Source organism: Xenopus laevis, chromosome 1L (genome assembly GCF_017654675.1).
Source record: "Xenopus laevis strain J_2021 chromosome 1L, Xenopus_laevis_v10.1, whole genome shotgun sequence".
Classification (NCBI taxonomy): Eukaryota; Metazoa; Chordata; class Amphibia; order Anura; family Pipidae; genus Xenopus; species Xenopus laevis.
The window spans coordinates 56,176,377-56,202,818 of record NC_054371.1 but is presented as its reverse complement, the minus strand read 5'-3'; the positions used below and the strand labels follow the sequence as shown (position 1 = coordinate 56,202,818).

At 38.9% G+C, this 26,442-nt stretch overlaps 1 protein-coding gene across 1 annotated transcript; it reads left to right on the top strand.

Annotated features, from left to right (window-relative positions):
• Positions 1-4,536: 4,536 nt before the first annotated feature.
• Positions 4,537-25,380, top strand: etfdh.L (electron transfer flavoprotein dehydrogenase L homeolog). Its single transcript, NM_001094400.1, is given in 13 exon segments — positions 4,537-4,645; positions 6,260-6,400; positions 10,260-10,489; positions 10,665-10,746; positions 11,031-11,149; positions 11,265-11,342; positions 13,415-13,561; positions 14,458-14,598; positions 15,840-15,983; positions 17,587-17,755; positions 19,799-19,981; positions 22,382-22,603; positions 24,986-25,380. Coding segments are annotated over 13 exon segments (1,851 nt in total). The 5' UTR covers positions 4,537-4,614; the 3' UTR covers positions 25,150-25,380.
• The last annotated feature ends 1,062 nt before the right edge of the window (positions 25,381-26,442 follow it).

Here is a 26,442-nt window from a genome sequence, read left to right as displayed (position 1 = left end):
TTTTGTGTTAAAAATTAGAATGTACCAGTGCGTTTACTCATTTAGATATAGAAGGAATTTGCTTAAAAAAGTAGTGTTTTATGCTGATTTATAGAATATTTCTGCAAAAAACCTAATAATCCCTCCCTTCTCTTCCACTTCCTGCTCCCTGAATTCCCAGGCTGTGCAGGGGAGCCAGCGGCTTTCAGCTCACTGCACTGTAGGACAGGAACCAATCAGCAGCTAGCAGGACCTGATAGGGAACTGAAGCCTGTCTGTGCTTGTATGACTGCAGGGCTGTGGTTGGCTGTCCCCCACCCTTCTGGCAGGGACCATTAGGACACGCCCACCCCTCATTTGAACCACGGACAGGGACCAGAGAACATTTATAGGGAGCTCCAATAAAATGGATATTTTTAAAGATAATATTAATTTTTAGCACCATGTAAAAGCAACACCATATATTACTCATAATTGCCTACAAAATTAGGGTTTTTTCATTTATCCTATATGTCTCCTTTAAATGCACTGTATATATTACATTAGGCAGAGAGAAAGCTCAAAAACAAGAGCCTAATTTGTGTATTATATTTTTCGATCCAACTGTTTTCTTATGGCAGGTCTTTTTAGAATTGTTTTCTTGCTTTATGTTTTGTGTACAAGCTGTTTGATTCTCCAGTTTTCCTTTCAGAGAAACCTAAGAATGGAAAGTAGTGATGAGCAGAGGCTTTATGAGAAATGGAGAGCATTTTTAACTGCAAAATACATATATATATATGATGTAAGATATATGAATGTGTATCTATAGCAAGGCCTTGTCTGGCAATCTATGGATTCTGACTAATGCCATAGACAGTCACTGTTTATTGGGCCTCTGTGTTCTTGAAATGCCACAACCTATTTTGAATCCCATTGGGATCTGTACATAGCACCTTTTTACAATACAGTAATGGGACAAACATTGCAATAAATACAAATCTTAAAGAAAAAGGAAAGCTCCAAATCCAAGGGGGGATGTCAAATGTTAGGGCACCAAGGATTGTATTGATTTACCTGATAACCCGGGTCGATGCTCCTGTTAGTGGAAAACTGAACCAGGCTGGGGCACTTACAAGCAAGCAATCTTCATCTTCTTATTTATTCAAAATCCAGTGGCTGTGCATGTTAAAATCCAGCTTTTAATACTACTGTACATGTTCATCTGTGTGAAACAAAAGCAAGGAAGAGGATGGCTTGCTCAAAAGTGCCCTAAGCTTCTGCAGTTTTCTGCTAAGAGGAGCACTGGCCTGAGGTATTAACATCTAACATTTGGAACCCTCCTTGGATTGGAGATTTTATTCTTCTTTAAATGGAATGTGTTAAGTGACAAAGCAGAAAGGGGGTCCCTGCCCAGTAAGGTCCAGTTAGGTGAGGCTCAGTCGTGGTTCTGGTGTGGGCCAATGTCCCTTTAGGCTTTTTGCTCCACACTCTTTGTAAAGTCTAATTGAGAGTTGCAAAAGGTGATAACTGCTTAACTGGATCAGTCACCCAGACATGAAAAACTGTACAACAAAGGTTCTTTTTAAATTAAACATGAAAACCAAATTCTTTTTTTTCTCCTATACCTGTTATTTATAAAGTTATTTAAAACTCTCAGCTGTCAATGACATATTGCCTGCCCTCCTCTATGCCTCAGGGTGTGCAAAGGTGTGTGTGTGGGTCGGGGGTGCGTGCAAGCTGCCTAGGGGTGCATACTTTTTAAATCTGGCCCTGATTATTTTTACTAGCCAGGCCAATAAAATACAGGCCAGATGCCAACCCTATACCTGTCAGACCAGACCAACCCGGATTCTTTTTGGTAGCTGCTAAAATTAGATTCTTTGAGAAGTGTTGGTGCTGTAAAGGGTCAGAATTTGGGAAGGTTGAAGAGGCTGCTGCCTGTGGTGTATTCAACTTTTGCTGTCCTGAGTCCATTCTGGGTTATTGGTGCCTGAAAGGGCAAGTTGTAGTGGATAAATGAGTGAGCGGGCAGGCAAGCAAGGGCTGTGGAGTGAGCAGGAGGGATAAGAGTATTGGAAGCAGGGCCGCCATCAGGGGGGGAGAGGGGGGACAAGTGTCCCGGGCCCGGGGCTGAAGGGGGGCCCAGCAGTGCTGCACTTTTCGAAGAGCCGGGCCCCCCTTGACTGCTACGCAGTCGTGCCTCTGCTTGCGAAGTCCCGAAGAGGCAGAATGCGGAAGTGCCAAACATACGAAGTCCTAAGTGGTGGAAAGACCTGAAGTCCCGATAGGAGCCAACACTGAAGTCCTTAGCGGCGAAAAGAAACGGAGTCACGAAAGGAGCCGACGCTGAAGTCCTGAAGCGGCGATAAGACCTGAAGTCACGAAAACAGCTATAATTGAAGTCCTGAAGCCCCGAGTTGAATTCTACTGACACCAATGTGGTTTTTTGTTTTTTTTTATCCCCCTGGCCACCAATGTTTTATTTAAATAATCTATAGGCCCTGCCACCAATTTTTTAAAAAAAAATATTTTATGGGGCCCCAATTTTTTTTAACTTGTAAGGGGGGCCCTGGCGCCAATGTTTCTTTATATAATTATTTTTGGGGCCCCAATTTTTTTTAACTTGTAAGGGGGGCCCTGGCGCAAAGGTTTTTTTAAAAATAATTTTATGGGGGGCCTTGGCGCCAATGTTTTTTTTTTTTACCTTATAAGGGGGCCCTGACCATCAATATGTGTGGGGGGTTACTTTTTTAGCGCTGATGTCTGTGTGGTCTTTTAATTGTGATGTGGAGTGGGCGGGATCAGGGGTGGGGCTTGGGCGCCAGGGTGGGCGGGCAGGGGGCCCCGAAAATTTTGTTGTATGGGGCCCCGTGATTTCTAATGGTGGCCCTGATTGGAAGCAGTACCTCTTTGGCCTGGTTCTGATGCTGTGTATTTGGACCGCTATATCCCTAAAAATACAGCAATTTCTGTGAAACAGAGTGTTGTTGTCAGGACATCAGGTCTGGAGTTTGTTTGGCGTCACTTTTATAAGACATTTAGCTGGAAATCATTGCTCTCCACCTCCTATTTTGGCTAGTATGTGCATATTATCTGTATGTTTATACATACACCCATCTATTGTACTGGAAGGGCTTTCTTTTTTTTGCATTTAAAGTTTCATTAAATTGCTGTCCGTGTTCCTGTGTACTGAGCTGCGGAATAAAGTGATGTTTTATATTAATTTTTAACTATCACAGAAAGCATAGCCGTCTACAGGGATTCGTACAGCACAGGCCGCTCTTCCCACTAAGAATTAGTCGTTTATTCACAATTAGGTGTTTTTGTGAAGGCTCTCTATACGTATCGCATCTAGATGAAAATTACACCTCAGCGACCCTCGCGTCCTAAAATAACCTGTAGCGCTATAGTAAACTGCTTTTGTAGTAAGCAGTTTAGCTACTTTCCTTTGTGGGCTGATACCACAGATGAGCTCTATTTCTCAGGGGCAAGCCCTCGCAACACGGTGGAGGCAGGGTGTAGTGTAACTGTAACTAGGTGCAATAGCACAATGATGGGCGCCAGTAGTTCTTTAACGGTTGAACATGGAACTGTATTTATTGAACAATAGCACATAGATCATTCAGCACATTGATCCACAATGGAGCATTGAATATACACAGCAGCATAAATAACCTCTCTATCATCCTAGAGTGATCTATAATTGAGTATAGCTGTGCTGTCTAATTACTAGGGCCAAGGCGCCTAGGGTCGACACTCATACCTCCCAACTGTCCCTTTTTCGGAGGGACAGTCCCTCTTTTGACAGCTCAACCCGCAGTCCCTCATTTGTACTGGAAAGTCCCTCTTTTCTCTGCACTGAACAGCCAGAAAAAGAATCAACGTTTCTCACTTAATTGGTTTTTAGCTGAGAGCCCAGAACAGCTAACAGGTGCAAATAAGATACTTTGTAACAATTTTGAGACACAAAAACACAGTTTAGATAAGGAGAAATATTTTCAAACTTTCATAACCTGCCAAATTTTGTAAAACAAACATGGTAATTAGGGGGTGTGGCCACAGAAAGGGGTGTGGTCAAAAAATTGCTGCGCTACGTGCGTGAAAATTTTTTTGTCCCTCTTTTTACTTCCAAAATGTTGGGAGGTATGGACACTACCCATTCCCTTCCAGCCTGCTTGGTTGGGCTAAAGCAAGGGACCCAGACTTCATGGTTCCTAAACTTTTTATACTCTGGCACAGTGCCATCTGGTGTACACTGTGTGAACTACAGGGGTTACATAAAAGTCCCCATAAGGACCCACTGAGGTGTCCATATTACTAGGGATGTGCCTGTCTGTAATGTGTAAGGGTGTCTAAGATTTTCACATCCCTACAAACATTTAAAAAGTCTATCTTTACATTCAGAGATAGGGATCCGCCTTCACAAGGGGAACAACTTTTGACAGAACTACTATCTCTATAGTTGTAGTCTTTTTCAATAATTTCGATTATCAACTACGCGAGTGAAGGAACTACACCTCCCACAATTCACCGCGGCCGGAGCCAGCGTCTCGCTATTGGTGGAGTTTGGGCGATGTTGTGAGCCAGTGCGTAGCTGTGTGAGTCGGTGAGCGTGGTGAGCATTCGGTGTTGGGTGACCTCTGGGGAGCTACAACCATGTTACCACTGTGTAAACATACACTACACGGTAAGTGACAGGGACCTTATGTTAACGGGTGTGGGGGACATGGCTGCGGTATGTAGTCCCCAGTAGGGCGGGTTCTAGTACAACAGGAAGGGTCATTATATTTAGTTTGCTACGGTATAGACATGCACTACAGGGAAACGAATGGCAGAATGTTGAGCAGCTGCAGCGCCTCTTTGCACACGTGATTGACAGACTGGGCTACTAAGTAAAGCAGTTCTTGTAGTTAGGTGGTTAATTAGCTTATTCCCTTAGAATGGAAGTGAAGTGAGTGTTCCCATTGCTGCATACATGATATGTTATATAATAGCCTGCCAGTGTGGATATACACTTATACAATATAGCAACAAAAACACAGCAATGGAAGTAATGTATTGTAGGTGGTAAAGGATCTGTCCTTCCTGCACTGGGACACTGTGTAGCCTATCAGTGCTGCCTCTGCTGGTCATGTGTTTAACTAGGGGAAAGGTCAGGAGTTTTATGACTGGTATTTATCACTGCTACATAATGGCAATTAGTGCCAATCATTGGACCTGACTCTAAACCAGAGCTGCAGCGCAGACGTAGAACAATGAATGGAGCAAAGTCCATATACAATCTTGTTAAAACACAAGTTGCAATATTTACTGTAGAAATAATCAACATGTTTAGAAACAATATTTTGTAGTCGTTAACTTTTTTTTTATAGATTGTAAAATATGTTTTCTTTGATATGAAATGTTATGTGATCCATTCCTCATTGATTTGTTATTTATGTCCCTGCTGACGCCTACTTATAAAAATCTAGTTTCGCTTTTTAAGTTTGTGTCTGCTGATGGAGCATCTTAAAGGGATACTGTCAAGGGGAAAAAAAAAATTCAAAATGAATCAGTTAATAGTGCTGCTCCAGCAGAATTCTGCACTGAAATCCATTTCTCAAAAGATTTTGAAATCTGACATGGGCTAGACATATTGTCAATTTCCCAGCTGCCCCAAGTCATATGACTTGTGCTCTGATAAACTTCAATCACTCTTTACTGCTGTACTGCAAGTTGAAGTGATATCACACCCTCCCTTTCCCCCCCCAGCAGCCAAACAAAAGAACAATGGGAAGGTAACCAGATAGCAGCTCACTAACACAAGATAACAGCTGCCTGGTAGATCTAAGAACAACACTTAATAGTAAAAACTCATGTCCCACTGAGACACATTCAGTTACATTGAGAAGGAAAAACAGCAGCCTGCCAGAAAGCATTTCTCTCCTAAAGTGCAGGCACAAGTCACATGACCAGGGGCAGCTGGGAAATTGACAAAATGTTTTGCCCCATGTCAGATTTCAAAATTGAATATAAAAAAATCTGTTTGCTCTTTTGAGAAATGCATTTCAGTGCAGAATTCTGCTGGAGTAGCACTAAAAACATGTTTTCTGGTGACAGGATCCCTTTAACCATGGAGCATCTTAACTATTCCTGGGATACAAAAGCTCTTTTTTATATGAGAAAGGTTTTCAACCTATTATCCATAGAAGTCCATAAAGCAGACTAACATTATGGTCTGATATTGCACATGCTGATGCTTGTGTGTGTATATAGATAGATAGATATAAAACTAACTATTTTTGTTTTTTTTCCCACACAGCACATCGCTGCTTTGCTTACTTCACAACACTAAAGAATTGCCTTCCTTCTTACTGTCTGAAGAGATGGGCTTCTTCCTCTGTGCCTCGCATCACAACACACTATACCATCTACCCACGGGGCCAGGACCAAAGATGGGAAGGTAAACTATAATAAACTATAATTAATAAGCAAATTTCCATGCATAATTTTATTTATTTTCAAGTTATTTGTAAATTATATTTCTATTGAGGGTTCTGATAATGGAAACATAAGCTAGCTAAATGCAGGCCAGCCCAAAACCTGAGGGACCCATGTGTTTACCTGCAGGTCAGGCAGATTTGGGCCTAGTTCTGCACCAGATTGCTGGGTCACGTTTAGGTTCGGGTTGAGCTCTCTATCTATAAATAGAGCAACCACGCCGGGTAGGGTTTGGGTTGGGAGGGTCAGGTACAGGTCCATTTTTTTTCTGACCCACACATCGCTACAAGACACAATTACAAATTTCCTTGTTCATAGGTCAGTTAATCAATTGCCTTCTGCTACATTGTGTTGTGCAGAAACAAGAAAGACAGACGGATACTGCTTCTCTAGCAAGAAATATTTACAGATCTTTTCAAATCCATATGATGCTTTTTTTTATTTAGGACATAGGGAATGCTGTACAAATGTTTTAACTGCATATTCACATTTGACAAAATTAAAAAATGAAAAACACTAAGGTTCAAGCCAAATATGAATCCTGCAAAAATGCTGGGATATGACCAAGTTCTGGATTTAGTGTACCCTGGAAAATCTATAATGAATATATATTGGAAAGTTTGCTAGAATTAGATTTTCTTTGTTTAGACAAAAATGTTTACCTCCCTTTTCAACAATCATTCAATGAATAGGATTTGCTTCCTGGCTTCCCAGTGGACTGCTGATTTATTTTGATTGTGCTCATACAAACCAAGAAGTAGAAGGCTATTGACACAAGTTGCTGTTTATCGACCTGTGTATTAATGTAGGCCAAGAAACAGTCTGCAGTGACCGGTAATGCAATGGAGTGGAGTTCGGCGCAAAAATGCATATTCTCTCCTTTTTTTTTTGACAAAATCTGCTCTGTGCACCCAGGTCAATATAGTGCATGAGTGGCTGTTTCTCGGCCTGCATATAAACAGCCACGTGTGGCACCAGCCTAATGTAACTTTTTATTTCAGATTTTGCCTTGTGTAATGCAAGAAATAACAAAAAACATATATATTTATTAATTAAAACAATAGGCAAATAGTATGTTCAGCAGAAGCCCTTTTGTATTCCTGTTGATTAAAGTGGGGGTAGTGCACCTTTAAGACAAAATAATTTCTATATATGCTCCAGTTTTACTGGCACTGTAGTTTCCTAGTTAAATCTATAATATGAGATCTTGACAAAATCTGTCTAGCATGTCGATTGGTTTAGGCAATGCTTTCTTGGCATCTGTAGGTCTTATTAAAGGGGTGTTCACCTGTAAGGTAACTTTTAATATATTACAGAATGGCTAATTCCAACTGTTCAGATGGCTAGATAGATCTTGAATTATTTGCCTTCTTCTTCTTTCAATCTTTCAAATGGGGGTCACTTACCCCATCTAAAAAGCAAATGCTCTGTAAAGCTACACATTTATTGTTATTGCTACTTTTTATTGCTCATCTTTTTCTATTCAGGCCTCTCCTATTCATATTCCAGTCTCTAATTCAAATCAGTGTATGCCCGGTTATCATAATTCCACGCAACATTATTGTGTCCACCCCTGACATCATCCTGTCCATCCCCAGCATCACTGCCCCACCCCTGATGCCTTCAGTCACACCCCCTTTGTTTGGGTTTAGCCGCCAGCAAAGATGGCAACTCTATTTGGCCATAACACAAAGAGCTAGGGGACCAAAATGTACCTTCTGCAGTAGTGCTATGTTATAATCCTTTATTCTGGTCTCCGTTTGAGCCCCTACAAACAGCTTCTTTTAACTTCCTTAACTGTCAATACTTTAACTAGGCATTAACAGATCAGATCTTAAGTTTGGACAGAGCAATTGCGATCTAAAAGGAAGGAAGGATAGTCTGTAGAACCTGCCATCTGAGCTGACATTCCTAATCATATGGTCAGGCATTATGTTTGATATGGGCCTTCCTTACAAACTGGACATGTATATATTCTCATACAGGTGTTTTCACTTGGTATTTCTAGTACCACAATCACAATTAATCTGTGTATCAGTCTTAAAGGGGACCCGTCACCAAAAAAAATTATTCAAAATCCTATTTTATCACATTAGTCAACCAAATTGAACTTTAATTACACTGTATAAATTATTTGAATCTTGTTTCCATCAGTCTGGGAAATAATAGTTATAGCAAGGAGGCAGGTGACATTTTGTGGACACTGTTATTAAGACAAGCCTTGCATCATCACAGAAACTTTTTTGTGCATGCAAGACCCCCACCTCCGTCACATTTGTAATCAAGCCCAAGGGCTGAACAGTATCATTGAGATTTGTAGTCCAAGGGGAGTTAATAATTCTGCATGGCACTGTATATTGGTGTATTCTGACTAGCCATGAGCAACTGTGGCCAAACTTAATTTGATTAGATTGCTGAAAGGTCAGTCTTTATTTGTCCAGCTTCAACTATATCTGTAAACATTAGCAAAGCTCACATGTTCAACTTTGCTCTTGTGTTTGTTTTAGGCTAACGACTTTACTGCAATATTTAAAAGCTGGGTCCTTGCTTTTATGATAATGGAGTGGAAGGAGATCTTCACTTCATTTTGCAAGGTCGTGCAGAACAAGTAGTAGCTATTGACTTTGTCAGAAGGAGAAGTATTTAGGGTTGTTCTTTAAAGGAATGGTTCACCTTTTGAAGGAACAGTTCAGTGTAAAAACAAAAACTGGGTAAACAGGCTGTGTAAAATAAAAAATGTTACCAATATAGTTAGCCAAAAATGTTATGTATAAAGGCTGGAGTGACTGGATGTCTAATATAACAGAACACAACTTCCTGCTTTTCAGCTCTCTAACTCAGAGTTAGTCAGTGACTTGAAGGGGGGGCCACATGGGACATAACTGTTCAGTGAGTTTGAAATTGATCCTCGGGTATTCATCTCAGATTCAAAAGCAACAGATATGATCCACGTGCCCCCCCCCCCCCCCCTCAAGTCATTGATTGGTTACTGCCTGGTAACCAGTGGAAACCAAGAGAGCTGAAAATCAAATAAACTGCAAACTCACTGAACAGTTATGTCCCATGCGGCCCCCCTTCAAGTCACTGACTCAGAGTTAGAGAGCTGAAAAGCAAGAAGTAGTTCTGTTAGGTTAGATATCTAGTCACTCCAGACTTTATACATTACATTTTTGGATAACTAACTATATTAGAAATATTTTTTTATTTTGCATGGGTTATCTATTTACCCAGTTTTTATTTTCATACTGAACGTTCCTTTAAGGTAACGTTTTAGTATGTTATAGAATGGCCAATTTGAAGCAACTTTTCAATTGGTTTTTACTATATTTTTTTTTACTGACCCTCTCCAGCTTTCAAATGAGTGTCACTGACCCCATCTAAAAAGCATGTTCTCCAAGGATACAAATGTATTGTTATTGCTAATTTTTATTTCTCGTCTAGTAAGGTCCTCTCCTGTTCATATTCCAGTCTCTTATTCAGATTAATGCACGGTATCTTGGGTAATTTGGACCCTAGCAACCAGATTGCTTAAAGTGCAAATTGAAGAGCTGCTGAATAAAAAGCTAAATAACCTAATAATATTGTCATTTGTCTAAGGATGTCACTCTCTACATCATAGACACAACCCCATTAAGAGTGATTTATACCTTGAGATGCCTGCCATGCTATATCATATTTCCCAAGTGATGTCAGATAAAAATTAGGGAAGGCTTGAGGTCTGCATTTGCAGCCATCCCAGGCCTCCAGTCAGTTTACTGACCTATTTTGTACATTTATATAGTGCAGAGTCATGACTTTTCTTCCTACCATTACTTTTGAAGGGGTGAACATGGAAAGATTTGCAGAGGAAGCAGATGTTGTTATAGTAGGAGGTGGTCCTGCAGGACTCTCTGCAGCAATACGTCTCAAGCAACTAGCAGCTGAGTGTGACAAAGAGCTACGTGTGTGCCTAGTGGAGAAAGGAGCACAGATTGGGGCACACATTTTGTCAGGTGCTTGCCTTGAACCTCGAGCCTTGGAAGAGCTTTTCCCTGACTGGAAGGAACGAGGGGTATGTTTAGTTTTACCTTCCCATTATTTGTTTGTAATAAAGTAATACTAATGGAGTGTTGTGTGTGTATATACTATTTCATATAGAGGCTTTTCTAGAATCCTCATTGGCTAATTTTTAGGTTTTCTCTTCTGTAGATGCGATTTGTTTATATTGAAATGATTTTGTTTCTCAGGCTCCTCTAAATACTCCTGTGACTGAAGACAAGTTTGGAATATTAACAAAAAAACACAGAATCCCTGTCCCTATCCTTCCAGGTATGCATTGCATAATTACTTCCTCAGAATGTAATGGTTCACAAGATGTTTGCGGGATAGATAATAAAGGAGAAAGTGTTAGTACATTGTACAACACTGGCATCTTTTGTCACCTGTATTATTATATTATTATATTATTAACGATATTTAGAGCCAAGTGCAGTATTGATATTTGGAAATAGTAAGTTTTCCCTTTGGGACATACATTAAAATCTGAAGATCAACAGGCAGGAAACTGTAAATGTATAAGTAATGTTTACTAATGTTCTGCATATTGCACTAAGGACTGCCAATGAATAACCATGGAAATTACATTGTACGCCTTGGCCATTTTGTTAGCTGGCTTGGGGAACAGGCAGAAGCTCTTGGAGTTGAGATATATCCTGGCTATGCTGCTGCAGAGGTAATGACTTCTCTTTTATTTGTACATTTTCAATAAAACTTTCCCAGCTGAATACCTGCTATTAGAACAAAACATCAGCCTTACTTACTTTATATGTGCATTTGTTTTTCTACAGGTACTTTTTCATGAAGATGGCAGTGTTAAGGGCATAGCAACTAATGATGTTGGCATCCATAAGGATGGCTCTCCCAAGGTAATTGCACAGACTGATAAATCCAATGAATTTAGTTCATGTGCTTCAAAAGCAGAACAAGCTCTTTGCAGCCCCGGGTGCAAGCTGTGCCCCTGCCAGGGTAAACGTTACATGTATCTAATGAAAACAGCAGCACTCCGGTATTATTGGAAAAGGTGAAAAACTTTACTGAAAATGCCTTAGGCAACGTTTCGGGCTACACAGGCCCTTTGTCAAGACCTTTGACACAGGCCCTAGCATAATTAATGAATAAATCTGTGTCAAATTAGAGCAAGCAGTTTGTTTTTTAATGCTTTATTAAAGCAATGTTTTTTTAAGGCTTCGACCATTCCAGCCAAGGGAGAGTTACAGTGGAACCTCAATTTTACATCCCCTGATTTTAAGTTTTCCCTCATTTTACATTGTTTTTTTGTGGTCCCACCTACAATCATATGAAATAGTTTGGGAACCCCATTCAGCCTGCATAATAATTTTCAACAGTGGTATGTCTTTCATTACCCAGGAACATCTGAGTACTGGGGTGTTTTCTGAACAAAGATTTTTAGCGAAGCCGTATTCAGTTGTATGAAATTAAATCAATTGTTAAAAACTGGCTGTGCAAAAATGTGGGTACCCTTGTAATTTTGCTAAATTGAATGCATGTAATTGCACAATACTGATTACTGACAACACCAAATTGGTTGGATTAGCTTGTCATAGGCAGGTGTGTCCAATCATGAGAAAAGGTATTTAAGGTGGCCAATTGCAAGTTGTGCCTCTGTTTGACTCTCCTCTGAAGGGTGACTGCATGGGATCCTCAAAGCAACTCTCAAAAGATCTGAAAACAAAGATTGTTCAAAAATCTATCTCAGAGGTTTAAACTGTCAGTTTCAACTGTAAGGAATGTAATTGGGAAATGAAAGGCCACAGGCACAGTTGCTGTTAAATCCAGGTCTGGCAGGCCAAGAAAATTACAGGAGCGGCATATGCGAAGGATTGCGAGAATGGTTACAGACAACCCAAAGATCACCTCCAAAGACCTGCAAGAACATCTTGCTACATTGTTCTAAAATTCAGCGCAATTTGTACAAAGAACATCTGTATGGCAGGGTGATGAGAAAGAAGCCCTTTCTGCACTCGTGCCACAAACAGAGTCCCTTGTTGTATGAAAAAGCTCATTTAGACAAGCCACAGTCATTTTGCAACAAAGTGCTTTGGACTGATGAGACAAAAATTTAGTTATTTGTTCAAAACATAAAGAGCTTTGCATGTGAAGAACACATTCCAAGAAAAACACCTGCTACCTACTGTCAAATTTGGTGGAGGTTCCATCATGCTGTTGGGCTGTGTGACTAGTTCAGGGACTGGGGCCCTTCTTAAAGTCGAGGGTTGGATGAATTCAACCCAATGTCAACAAATTCTTCAGGATAACATTCAAGCATCAGTCACAAAGTTGAAGTTACATAAAGGTTGGATATTCCAACAAGACAATGACCCTAAACATATTTCGAAATCTACAAAGGCAGGAGGGAGAAGTACAATATTCTGCAATGGCCGTTACAGTCCCCCAACTTGAATATCATTTGAAAATCTATGGGATGATTTGAAGCAGGCTGTCCATGCTCAGCAGCCATCAAATTCAACTGAACTGGAGAGATTTTGTGTGTACGAATGGTCAAAAATACCGCCATCCAGAATCCAGACACTCATCAAAGGCTATAGGAGGTGTCTAGAGGCTGTTACATCTGCAAAAGGAGGCTCAACTTAGTAGTGATGTAATATCTCTGTTGGGGTGCCCACATTTATGCACCTGTCTAATTTTGTTATGATGCATATTGCATATTTTGCAATAAAATTTGTCACTGCTGAAATACTATTGTTTCCACAAGGCATGTTATATATTAAAAGGAAGTTGCTACTTTGAAAGCTCAGCCAATAATAAACAAAACTCCAAAGAATTAAGAGGGGTTCCCAAAGTTTTTCATATGACTGTATATATTATGCTTACTATATATTTATATTATATATATTTATCTTCACCAGTGATAAGGCACATCAAAGTACTATTTCTGACATGTGTTTCTTTCTTACAGTCTACTTTTGAACGTGGCTTGGAACTGCATGCCAAAGTAACCATCTTTGGGGAAGGTTGCCACGGGCATCTTGCCAAGCAGTTATACAACAAATTTAATCTGCGACAGAGCTGTGAGCCACAGACCTATGCAATTGGGCTTAAAGAGGTACTGACGCTATACAGGAGTTGGGGGTACAAAGCAAAAGTCTGTAGAAAGTATTAGTATAGTGTTATTGGGTTGAAAATTATTCCATTTGTTGTTGCATTGGACGGGGGTTGTTGGTGGGATGTCCAGTGGTTTGAGGGGCTAATCCTGCAGTCCTGGGGCAATGTTGTACAAGGCACCAGGTGGTAGAAAATAGCTTTTGGAGCTATGCTGGCACTGCTAAGAGGCACATTTATCAAGGGTCGAATTTCAAATTTTGTAAACTCCCTTAAATTCGATTGAATTCGAAATTCGACTGGGGAGATTTATTAATAAAATCGAATTTTAAAAACTCACTACTAATTTAAACGACCTGAAAACTCGAATCAAATTCAATTCGATTTCAATCAAACTTTTTCAAATTTTTTTTTTTAAAAAAAAACTCAAATCAAGTTTGGATAAATCCCTAGTCAAATTTGACCGTTCAAATTCAAGAATTCAAATTTTCAATTCAGCCCTTAATAAATCTGTCCCTTAGCGATAGCACAGCATACATGCAACATGAACTAAGTTGGCAGACAGCATATGGTAAAAGAAACCACAGAACAAATAATTACCAGCATAATATAATATTTAGTAAATTGCATTCTTGTCCTATACATAATATAAAAAGCAAAGCTATATACAACAGCTGAAGAAGATCACACTCAAATAGCTGGGTTATAAATTAATAATTGGGTGCTATACCTTGCTTGGGCATAGGTTTAGCATTGCAATAGAAGTCTGTTTCCTCTTACTCTGTTAAAAATATTCTGCCTTTTTGAAGTATCATAAATTAGCTGTGACATGATTATGCCCCAGTCATAAGACTTTCGGTTGATTTGCATATTTGGTGATATTCCTTTTCTATTTTGCAGCTGTGGGTTATTGATGAGAAGAAATGGAAGCCAGGCTGTGTTGAACATACAGTGGGTTGGCCTTTGGATAGACACACGTATGGAGGTTCATTCCTTTACCACCTTAATGAAGGAGAGCCCCTTGTTGCGATTGGGCTTGTGGTATGCATTTTCCTTGTTACAAGAACAGTTTTGCTTTCAAAAATTTTCTATGCTTATCTTTATGGTGCTGATGAGTTACTTTTTACAATATAAATTGATCTCCATTGCCATCAGCCAGTGAGCTGGATTTCATGGATCCATTAAGCAGTTTTGCTAGCTATTCAGTTTACAATTGGAAGTGCATTAGGATGCATTGAATATTTACTTCACTGAGTAACGCATACAGATGCAGTGTCTCGGATGGATTTTACTATTTAATCTTTTCAAGGGGTTGTACACCTTTATATTAACTTTTAGTACGGTGTAGAGAGTGATATTCCGACACAATTTGCAATTGGTTTTCTTCTTTTTTTATTTGTAGTTTTTGCGTTATTAACCTTTTTAATTCAGCTGCTCTGCATTTTGCATTTCAGCAATCTGGTTGCTATGGTCCAAATTACCATCGCAACCATGCTTTGGTTTGAATAAGAGACTGGCATATGAATAGGAGAGGGCCTAAATAGAAAGATAAGTAATAAAAAAAAAAGTGGCAATAAACATACATTTGTAGCTTTACAGAGCATTTGCTTTTTAGATGGGGTCAGTGACCCCCATCTGAAAGTTTAGAACCATTCTATAAAAATACAAATATAAAAGTAAATGCCTATGAATAAGTACCCTTTAACACATTTCTCTTAGTATTATATTTACTTTGTTAAATCTTTTTTTTATTGATTTTAAAAGAAAAGAGAGGGGGTATAGAATGGAAAAAAATGGGGGGCGAATTAGTTTGATACACAACAAATACAATTCAATGCATAAACCGGAAGACAATGAGTCATTTCTATATAACTAGTGGGACAAATCTAGCATTGGTATCCAAGAGATTAATCAAGATTCCTAGAAATAGCTAACAGGGACGTTTAGTTCAGCATGTCAATTTCCATGTATCTATCCACGTTTTCCATATCAACTTATTTTTACTATGGGTCTGTATTGTGCCTGACATTTTGAGCAGCAGTCTTACCAGCCATAAAACGCTGAAAGAGATACTGTAGATAAACAAAACTTCCCAAACTGAAAGAAGGGCATGATGTACGACAAGCTGTCTGTATATGTATTATACAAATCAGTGTTGAAAATAGGTAAATAAGTTTTCACTTTATGCAAAATTGAGTAATACACATTAGGGGATGTGGGTTCCTCTGAAGATTATCTTGCAATGTTCTCTGTTGTGGTCAAGATTGATTTTATTTTCTCAGGTTGGATTAGATTATCAAAATCCATATGTGAACCCCTTTAGAGAATTCCAGAGGTGGAAACACCACCCCAGTATAGTGCCAACACTTGAAGGTGGAACCAGGATTGCCTATGGAGCTAGAGCATTAAATGAAGGAGGCTTTCAGGTAAGATATATTTTCCTCTCAACTTCACGCTAATTATTAAACAATCTCAAAAATTGTGAGTTTTTACTCCAAAAAAACAAATCAAAAAGTAGTAAAATGTACTCAAGTATAAGCCGAGGTACCTAATTTTACCTAGGAAAACTGGGAAACTGTATTGACTCAAGTATAAACCTATACTATATACTTGCTATATAAGTGAAATAGAAAGTTATCAAAGATCGGTGCGCTCACGATTGAAAAAGTTAATTGCCGGTACCTAAATAAAAGATAACGAAATAAAGTGTAGCGTGCTTCTTTACAGGGGTTAATGAAACATCAGATCTACTCACAAAATAGATTCTTGAATGGCGGCTTATCACAGCAGTTGGTATCGTAATGGTGCAGGGGAGAACTTGTTTTCTTAAATGTCTGGAAAAGAAGCTCTAATAGTGTAATATTGCCGGAGCTCATTATCAGAGCTCAATGCGCGATAAGGAACACCAAGATGGAGGCCGTGGGATTTCTTTCGCTTTATGGGACTGGCACGGAGGTGAGAGGATCCGGTCACGTGCCTTGTCCCTGGGCCGGTCGAGACAGAGAAGCGGCACTTTCAGGAGGACAATTCACGAGCTCCGGCAATATTACACTTAAACATATGTGTAAAGAAATAAGTATAGGAGCCATTTTTTTATTTAAAAGTTCACATGTACTTCCCCCTTCAACACAGCTCACCATTTCCGACTGCTTTTTAGTCTTCTGTGTTGTGTACCAGCATAGCTCTCCACTTCGTTGCTTTTCCAGCCCTCTCCTTCTGCAGCATTGGTCAGGTACTTCCACAGCAGAGTACAGTCACCTTTTTCAGCCTCTCCTTCTTCAGTCTCACTGTGCAGAGCTGGCCACTTTTGCCTGCAGGGTCACGTTTTCCTTTCCCGGCACAGCTACCCGCCCACTTCTCCTTCTAACCGGATTTCAGGAAAGGCATGCAGGGAGGATTCTGAAGTTTAAGGAGCCTTAAATCACAGGGGTTAAGTGTTTTTTGATCTAAAAACCTAGCGTTTGGGTAGGGGTTATATTGTATTTTGTTATCTTTTATTTAGGTACCGGCAAATAACTTTTTCAATCGTGACCACACCGATCTTTGATGTTTCACACTTTGGATATGCTGACTCGAGTATAAGCCGAGGTAGACTTTTTCAGCACATTTTGAGTGCTGAAAAACTCTGCTTATACTCGAGTATATACGGTATTATATACTATGAGTAAGTGCCCCAACCGGCACGAAACGCATTTGGCGTCCACTTGTAATGTCCTAATAAATGTATTTGTAAATTTTACTACTTTTTGATTTATTTTTTTTGGAGTAAAAACTCATCATTTTTTGGATTGCTTTGCATATTTGCACCTTTGGACTGGTGTGAACTGTGAGTATATTCTCCATTTATGATTTTTGTTACTTACTTAGATTTATTATACTTTGGTAGTGTTAGGAATCTGCTTCCAGCACCATCCTTGTTCATTGTTCATGCTGATTGTGCCCTCGTTGTACCCCTAAAAACCTTTTATTTGTGTTCCACTATGAACAAAGATTGACATTCTCTGTCATTTTCTGTTGCCTGTTTTTTAGTCTTTGCCGAAACTCACCTTCCCTGGCGGTATACTTGTTGGGTGCAGTCCTGGATTCATGAATGTGCCCAAAATTAAAGGGACACACACAGCTATGAAGAGTGGTATGTTGGCTGCGGAAACCATCTTTAAACAACTGACAGATGAGAACATCCAGTCAAAAACGCAAGGTTAGATTTTCTTTTTTTTTACATTTTTAACTGAATTTACAATAGAAATTTTAACCTTGTACAGTATATGGTTAAATTACAGTTAAGATTTTTTTTTAAAACGTTGTTTAATCCCTTCTTATAACAATCTTTCTAATATACGGTAGTTTCAGGAGGATCTAGGACAGAAAATAAATCACCCACCCCCAAATCTCAAACTTAATAGCCTTCTGAATCTATCTTCAAGTGTGGGCAACCCCACAAGGGGCAATAAAAAACCACAAAAGAAGTTTATGATTACTCTTCATACAGGAATGGCACGTAGATGTAGATCTTTTAAAGACAAGACCATGTGACCTCATGTCTTGTTTGTGCTTGTTCAAGAGATTGTAATTCTAATGTTTCTGTTTGTTGCATTGGAAAATGTTGAATCTTTGTTAACGCTATAGTAGTAATGTGCATATGTCAAGTGAGAGGAGCCATTAGTAATTACTGTATCCAACATCATTTTCCATTGGTTGCGCTACAAGGAACATTTGTATGTTTCCTTCAGATGCTTTAGTTTCTTCTCACACATGCAGGTGACTGATGAACTGATAATATTAACCCTAACGTATGTGTGTTGTATGAATGTCATTGAGACCTTAGATTAGAGCAGGGACTGAACTGAATGTTGTGTAAACAGGACCAAGTAAATAACATGTCAATGTAAATTAATTTACATTGTTGATAATTTGGGATTTGATAGTACAGGTATGGGACCTGTGATCCAGAATGCTCGGGACAGGGGGTTTTCCAGATAATGGATCTTCCCGTAATTTGCATCTTCATACCTTATGTTTACTAGAAAATCATGTAAACATTAAATAAACCCAATAGGCTGGTTTTGCTTCCAATAAGGATTAATTATATCTTAGTTGGGATCAAGTACAAGACACTATTTTATTATTACAAAGAAATAATTTTTAAAAATTTGGATTATTTGGATAAAATGGTGTCTATGGGAGACAGCCTTCATGTAATTCAGAACTTTCTGGATATCAGGTTGCTGTACCGTAAATGTAATAGCTAGTGTTCTTGATCTGAGCTGTACCTTCCTTGAAAAATGATACTTCCTTTTCAAAACGCATCAGTTAATAGTGCTGCTCCAGCAGAATTCTACACTGAGATTAATTTCTCATATGAGCAAATCTGACATGGGGCTAGACAAATTGTCAGTTTCCCAGTTGCCCCTAGCCATGTGACTTGTGCTCTGATAAACTTCAGTCACTCTTTACTGCTGTACTACAAGTTGAAGTGATATCACCCCCTCCCTTTCCCCCCCCAGCAGCCCGTTAGCAGAACAATGGGAAGATAACCAGATAGCAGCTCCCTAACACAAGATAACAGCTGCCTGGTAGGGCTAAGAACAGCTCTTAATAGTAAAAATCCAGGTCCCACTGAGACACATCCAGTTACATTAAGTATGAGAAACAATGGCCTGTCTGAAAGCAGTTCCATCCTAAGGGTGGTGACACACACAGCATTCCGGGAAGATTAGTCGCCCAGCGACAAATCTCCTCTTCTTCGGACAACTAATCTCCCCAAAATGCCATCCCACCAGCCAGAATGTGAATCGTGCATGATGGCACTCGGAACTATTCGGTTTCCGAAGTCGCCCGAAGTTCAGAAAACCGAAGGGTTCCGAGTGCCATCCTGTTGACGATTCACATTGTAGCCGGCAGGAAGGCGTTTTGTGAAGATGAGTCACCCGAAGAAGAGGAGATTCTGCGAGTGCCACCATCCTAAAGTGCTGGCTCATTCGGAAAGCACATGACCAGGCAAAATGACCTGAGATGGCTGCCTATACACCAGTATTATAAATTAAAAAAAAAATACACTTGCTGGTTCAGGAATGAAATTTTATATTGTAGAGTGAATTATTTGCAATGTAAACAGTGTAATGTAGAAATAAAAATTACATCATAAATATTGTGACAGAATCACTTTAGGGCTAAAAATTGCTGTAATGTTGTTTGAAGCAAGTCCATAAAGTTGTAAGTTTTTGTTTTGTTTCTATCCTAGGGCTTGATGTACCAGAGTATGAAGAACAACTGAAGAAGTCATGGGTTTGGAAGGAGCTATACTCTGTACGCAATATTAGACCTTCTTGCCATGGGCCTTTGGGTTTGTATGGTGGTATGATCTATACTGGAATCTTCTACTGGTTACTAAGAGGAAAGGAGCCATGGACATTAAAGCACAAAGGTAGAATAAAAATACTGTGTATTGAGAATGCTGTGAAAACGTGTTCTGTAGGATTTTTTTTTATAGTTTTGTTTAGTATAGAATTTCATATTTTAAGAAAATAGCTGATAGTGGTAAATGCATTCTTATTAGTTTAATAAAAATAAATAAAATATTATTATATCTTCTTACTTTTGCCTACAGTTGGCACTTTGACTCATGACACACCACCATAAATCTTAAATGGGCTTTACTTCTCTGTCCCAAGAGATGTCTAGCTCTTATACAGTAGGTCATCCAACTTCTATCTCCCAATATTTCATGTCCAAATGTGGGACAAATTAGTCCATGTCCAAGACTCGTCCCAGTCCTGCCTATTTACCATAAAGCTTCACTCTTTTTGTCCCCAATTTGACACTGTCCTGCAAAAAAGGGGAATATTGGGAGGAACGAACCAGCTAATATTATATTGGTAATAATGTCATATATATATATATATATATATATATATATATATATATATATATATATATATATATATATATATATATACTGATGCAGTAATAGCTCATGTGGGGCAGCATTGCAACTATACAGGTACAAAGTGAGCTCATTTTGGAAAGAGCAGTGGGTAGTACAGAACATTTATCACTTTATTGAAAATTTAACACTGTAATGAAATTGTATGTATTGGAAGAAAAACTGTGCCATGTAAATAACTAATATAAAGATGGTACCTTAAAGACTGAGGCTGCAGACAAACCACCCAGCACTATGCTGCCAGGCTTATTAAAAAAATATTGTTTTGGTAAGAAAGGACAAGGAAACTACTTTGTCCATCTATTTGTGCTCCCCCATCCCCACTCCTGAAAAGGTTTTCAAACTGTATCAATTTTGGAGGGCCCAAAAAAAAAGAAGTATAATATGCCTGCCGGCCTTTGAAAATCTGTTATGAGTGGGGCGAATGAACGCCAACAGTGTATATACTGAGCATTGTGTTTGCTATTGTAAATTGCGTTCCATATATGCTGCACCCCTCGTTTCAAAATGTATTTTTTATTTTTGCAAGAACCATACTAACTTAATTTCTTTTTATGAGAAGGTGAGCAGGGACCTCAATTCTGGGATGGCAGTGGATGTTATTTACTTAGACTTTGCTAAAGCATTTCATACAGTGCCACACAAAAGATTACTGGTTAAATTAAGGAATGTTGGCCTGGAACATAGTATTTGTACCTGGATAGAGAACTGGCTAAAAGATAGACTACAAAGAGTGGTGGTAAATGGTACTTTTTCTAATTGGACCAGTGTTGTTAGTGGAGTACTGCAGGGCTCTGTACTAGGTCCCTTGCTTTTCAACTTGTTTATTAATGACCTGGAGGTGGGCATTGAAAGTACTGTTTCTATTTTTGCAGATGATACTAAATTGTGCAGAACTATAGGTTCCATGCAGGATGCTGCCACTTTGCACAGTGATTTGTCTAAATTGGAAAACTGGGCAGCAAACTGGAAAATGAGGTTCAATGTTGATAAATGCAGGTTATGCACTTTGGCAAAAATAATAAAAATACAAGTTATACACTAAATGGCAGTGTGTTGGGATTTCCTTAACCAAGAAGGATCTAGGGGTTTTTGTAGATAACACGTTGTCTAATTCTGGGCAGTGTCATTCTGTGGCTACTAAAGCAAATAAAGTTCTGTCTTGCATAAAAAAAGGCATTAACTCAAGGGATGAAAACATAATTATGCCTCTTTATAGGTCCCTGGTAAGGCCTCATCTGGAGTATGCAGTGCAGTTTTGGACTCCAGTCCTTAAGAGGGATATAAATGAGCTGGAGAGAGTGCAGAGACTAAGTGCAACTAAACTGGTTAGAGGGATGGAAGACTTAAATTATGAGGGTAGACTGTGAAGGTTGTGGCGCTTGCCAGGGGACATGATTACACTTTACAAGTACATTAGAGGACATTATAGACAAATGGCAGGGGACCTTTTTAGCCATAAAGTGGATCACCGTACCAGAGGCCACCCCTTTAGACTAGAAGAAAAGAACTTTCATTTGAAGCAACGTAGGGGGTTCTTCACAGTCAGGATAGTGAGGTTGTGGAATGCACTGCCGGGTGATGTTGTGATGACTGATTCAGTTAATGCCTTTAAGAATGGCTTGGATGATTTTTTGGACAGACATAATATCAAAGGCTATTGTGATACTAAGCTCTATAGTTAGTATAGGTATGGGCATATATAATTGATATGAAAGTAGGGAGGGGTGTATGTAGGGATGCTGCGTTTCATTTAGAGGGGTTGAACTTGATGGACTTTGTCTTTTTTCAACCCTATGTAACTATGTAAACAGCAGTGGATCCTTTACTGTTGGTTGTTTGATAGCTTGGACTTATGTTCTATTTTCTCTTCCCTTACAGGTTTGGATAGTCAGCAGTTAAAACCTGCGAAGGACTGCATACCAATTGAGTATCCAAAACCAGATGGGAAGCTGAGCTTTGACCTCCTATCATCTGTTGCTCTCAGTGGTACTAATCATGAACACGACCAGCCTGCGCATCTTACTTTAAAGGATGACAGCACACCGGTGAATAGAAATCTGGCAATATTTGATGGACCAGAGCAGAGATTCTGCCCAGCTGGTGAGTCTCCCTGTTAATAATAACAAGATAATAATAATAATAATAATTAGAGTATACAAATGACGGTCCCCTGTATCTCCCTAATTTGAAGTTGAGACCAAAGCCTGCATTAGGAGGGTGGAATTAATACATTTTATTACATACTTGTCTAAAACTTTATCAGTCAGCAAGCAAAGGGAGCCAGAATAAAGAGAAAGTATCTTACACAGCGGTCCTTAACCTTTTTTACACCACGGACCAGTTTCAAACGAGACAATTTTTACAAGGACCTGGGGGGGGGGGGCGTGGTAGGATATAGATGAGTGGATGCATTTAAAGGGATACTGTCATGGGAAAAAAAATTTTTTTCAAAATGAATCAGTTAATAGTGCTGCTCCAGCAGAATGCTACATTGAAATCCATTTCTCAAAAGAGCAAAGAGATTTTTTTATATTCAATTTTGAAATCTGACATGGGGCTAGACATATTGTCAATTTCCCAGCTGCCCCAAGTCATGTGACTTGTGCTCTGATAAACCTCAATCACTCTTTACTGCTGTACTGCAAGTTGGAGTGATATCACCCCCTCCCTTCCCCCCCCAGCAGTCAAACAAAAGAACAATGGGAAGGTAACCAGATAACAGCTCCCTAACACAAGATAACAGCTGCCTGGCAGATCTAAGAACAACACTCAATAGTAAAAACCCATGTCCCACTGAGACACATTCAGATACATTGAGAAGGAAAAACAGCAGCCTGCCAAAAAGCATTTCTCTTCTGAAGTGCAGGCACACGTCACATGACTTGGGGCAGCTGGGAAATTGACAAAATGTCTAGCCCCATGTCAGATTTTAAAATTAAATATAGAAAAATCTGTTTGCTCTTTTGAGAAATGGATTTCAGCGCAGAATTCTGCTGGAACAGCACTATTAACTGATTCATTTTGAAAAAAAGTTTTTTTCCCATGACAGTATCCCTTTAAGGTTTACCAAACAGTATTTGGGTCCTTGTCGCGATCAGTAGAAAGCTCCCTGGGATTTGCACAGCTGTTGTCATGGAAATGGAGCATCAGGGAGCTGGGATTGCAGGTAATTCGGGCCTTTTTGTTTGTTTTTGCAGCTATTATAAACTGCAGCTGGGCCCAGTTCGGTGGTTGGGGACCCCTGATCTAACAGATGCTTTTATATTCTATAGAACAATGTTGAAAAATACTTAAATTGGATGTAAACCTTAGAATACGTTGTTGACTAAAGAAAGAAAATGCCATTCTAAGCAATATACATTCTATACAAGTCTTCTGTGATTCGCCTAACACTTGCTATTTTCTACATTGCTGGTTCTGACTATAGAAACCATGTAGCAGGAGCCACTTGATTAACAGACACGTGAAGAAGCTTTGGAGGACAGTGCTACATTATTTCAGTAGTCTGAACCTCCAGTGAGTGCATGGAAAGACTCTTTTTTTTTTTGAGTGGGCTGTTTGCTATTTGCATGGCTTCTGTAGTACTTTCCAGATGCTTTTATATTGTATGACTACGGTATGAATATTTAAATGAGAACAAAAAAGCTCAACAATTATATATGCGTTAATTAAGGGGAACTATCGCAAAAATGAAATTTGAATTAAGCATCTTCATACTGAAATTTCTAAATACAATCAATTAAATATTCTGCATGGTTTCTGAAATAATCAAGTTTATCTTCTCTATCCCTCTCTCAGCATCTGTTTCTCTTCATTCTGTCTTCATGCAGCAGTTGGGTGTCAGATATTCAATGACAGTTAGAACCAATATATCTTATAGGGGGGACTTCCTTTCCTTGAATTAGAGCTCACTCAAATAATGGATTCCAGTACAAACAAAATCTAACAAAATAACTGCCTTTTGCACAAATTCTGCATGTAGAGAGACATGATGTCTGGTGAGCTCTAATACATCATCTAGGTAAAAGGAGCCTGCCTATAAGATATATTGGAGCTAACTGTCAATTATTATCTGACACCCAACTCTTGCATGAAGATGAAATGAAGAGAAACAGATGCTGAGAAATAGTGAAGATAAAGTTGATTTTTTTTTTATTATATTTAGAAAGTTTAATTTTTTAGTATGATGAAGCTTATATTACATTTTAATTTTCGTGATAGTTCCCCTTCAGCTTAGCAGCCCAAAGCCAACAATGAGCATTGTTGCGGTGGACAACTTTGAAGGACTTGATTCAGCTCAGAAAATAAATATTAGAATGAGATAAGTCACAGCAATTTAGATGAGTTCTATTCATTATGAGATTAAGAAAAGGACAGCACAAAATTGGTAACTCCCTACTTTCATAGAAAGACTTTGTCTTGAAAAAATTGATCACTTCTAATTCTCTACCCCCTCCCCCCTGTATGTGATTTGTTTTTCAGGAGTATATGAATATGTTCCTCTGGAATCAGGAGAGGGATCCCGGTTACAAATCAATGCACAGAACTGTGTTCACTGCAAAACATGTGATATTAAAGATCCAAGTCAGAATATAAATTGGGTTGTACCAGAAGGTGGGGGAGGACCCGCATACAATGGCATGTAAAGCACAAAAGCAAAGCGGGATTTTGCATTCCTGCATCATGGAATGGTTACTCCTTGGAAGGCCTGACATCACAGGAAGAACAGTTAATTACAGTGAATGAAGCATCTAATTGAATGTATGTGACTGAACTGTGTGAATATACTAATGTAGTACCAACATCTGATTTTTGTATAGGAAACAAACCATGTAAATTGCTGGCAGAGGTGTGCCAATATAACACATCATTACCATCAGCTGCAGCTAAGGATTCTTTTAAGGATGTAAATTAACCCAAGAGTATTCTATGCTCTACAAGCATTTTAAGCTGTTTAAAAGGAAAAAAAAATGGAAAAATACACAGTATTTTTTTTTTTTAATTCTTTTTGTTGTATCTGTGAATTTGTGCACCATTATTAAGCTGTTTTTGCCTGGGCCATCAAAAGCCCTCACTTAGGGAGGCCCATTTATAAAAGTCCAAATTTATCGTAATATTTTCTGAAAAAAACTCAGACCAAATCCGCACTGCTTTTTTCTCCTCATTTCAATTTTTGTTTATGGGGGGGAAAAAACAGTGAAAAAAACTAATCATACTAATTTTCCACCAGAAAGCTCAAGATTTTTGCCCGAAATCTTTGGTTATTGCACGAAACCCAGCACAGATCAAAAAATCTGTGGGATTTCTCCCACTGACTTATATGCAACTTCGACTGGTCTGAGATGCCGGAATTTCGGATTCAGTCTTTTTCTATCCCCTGGGTATAATAAATCCCAAAAAATTGTTTTTTTTTTTTATTCACTAAAAATTCAGATTTTATACAACAAAAAAAAAACCACACACATTTTTCCGGTTTTTGGCATTTGGAGTTTAGTAAATAACCCCCTAAGATACAAATGCAGACTTCATGGATCCAAAAATGTGGTTGATATATGGCTTTTGTTATTAAATTAAAAAAAAAAAGGGTGGTCATGTATTGGTACATATATACGCTGTGATCCAAGATGACCAATATAGGCCCAGATTTTTTTCAGGACATCAGGATGTCTCAAATGAGCCGTTAATCCTTTACACCAATCACGATGAGCCCAAAACACATTCACAATCACTGGAGTTGGTTTCACATACCAACTCCAGTGATGGAAATTAAACATTTTCAAAGTTCAGACCTAAATAAGTGGCTAAGTTTGTGCACGTGCTGTAAACTATGACAACCAATAAGATTTTTTTTCTTTTTAAACAGGTGGCCAGTAAATGGTAATGTTGACTGGTTGGAATAGGTGATTAGACTCTTTACTCCTATACTGCAAGTTGGAGTG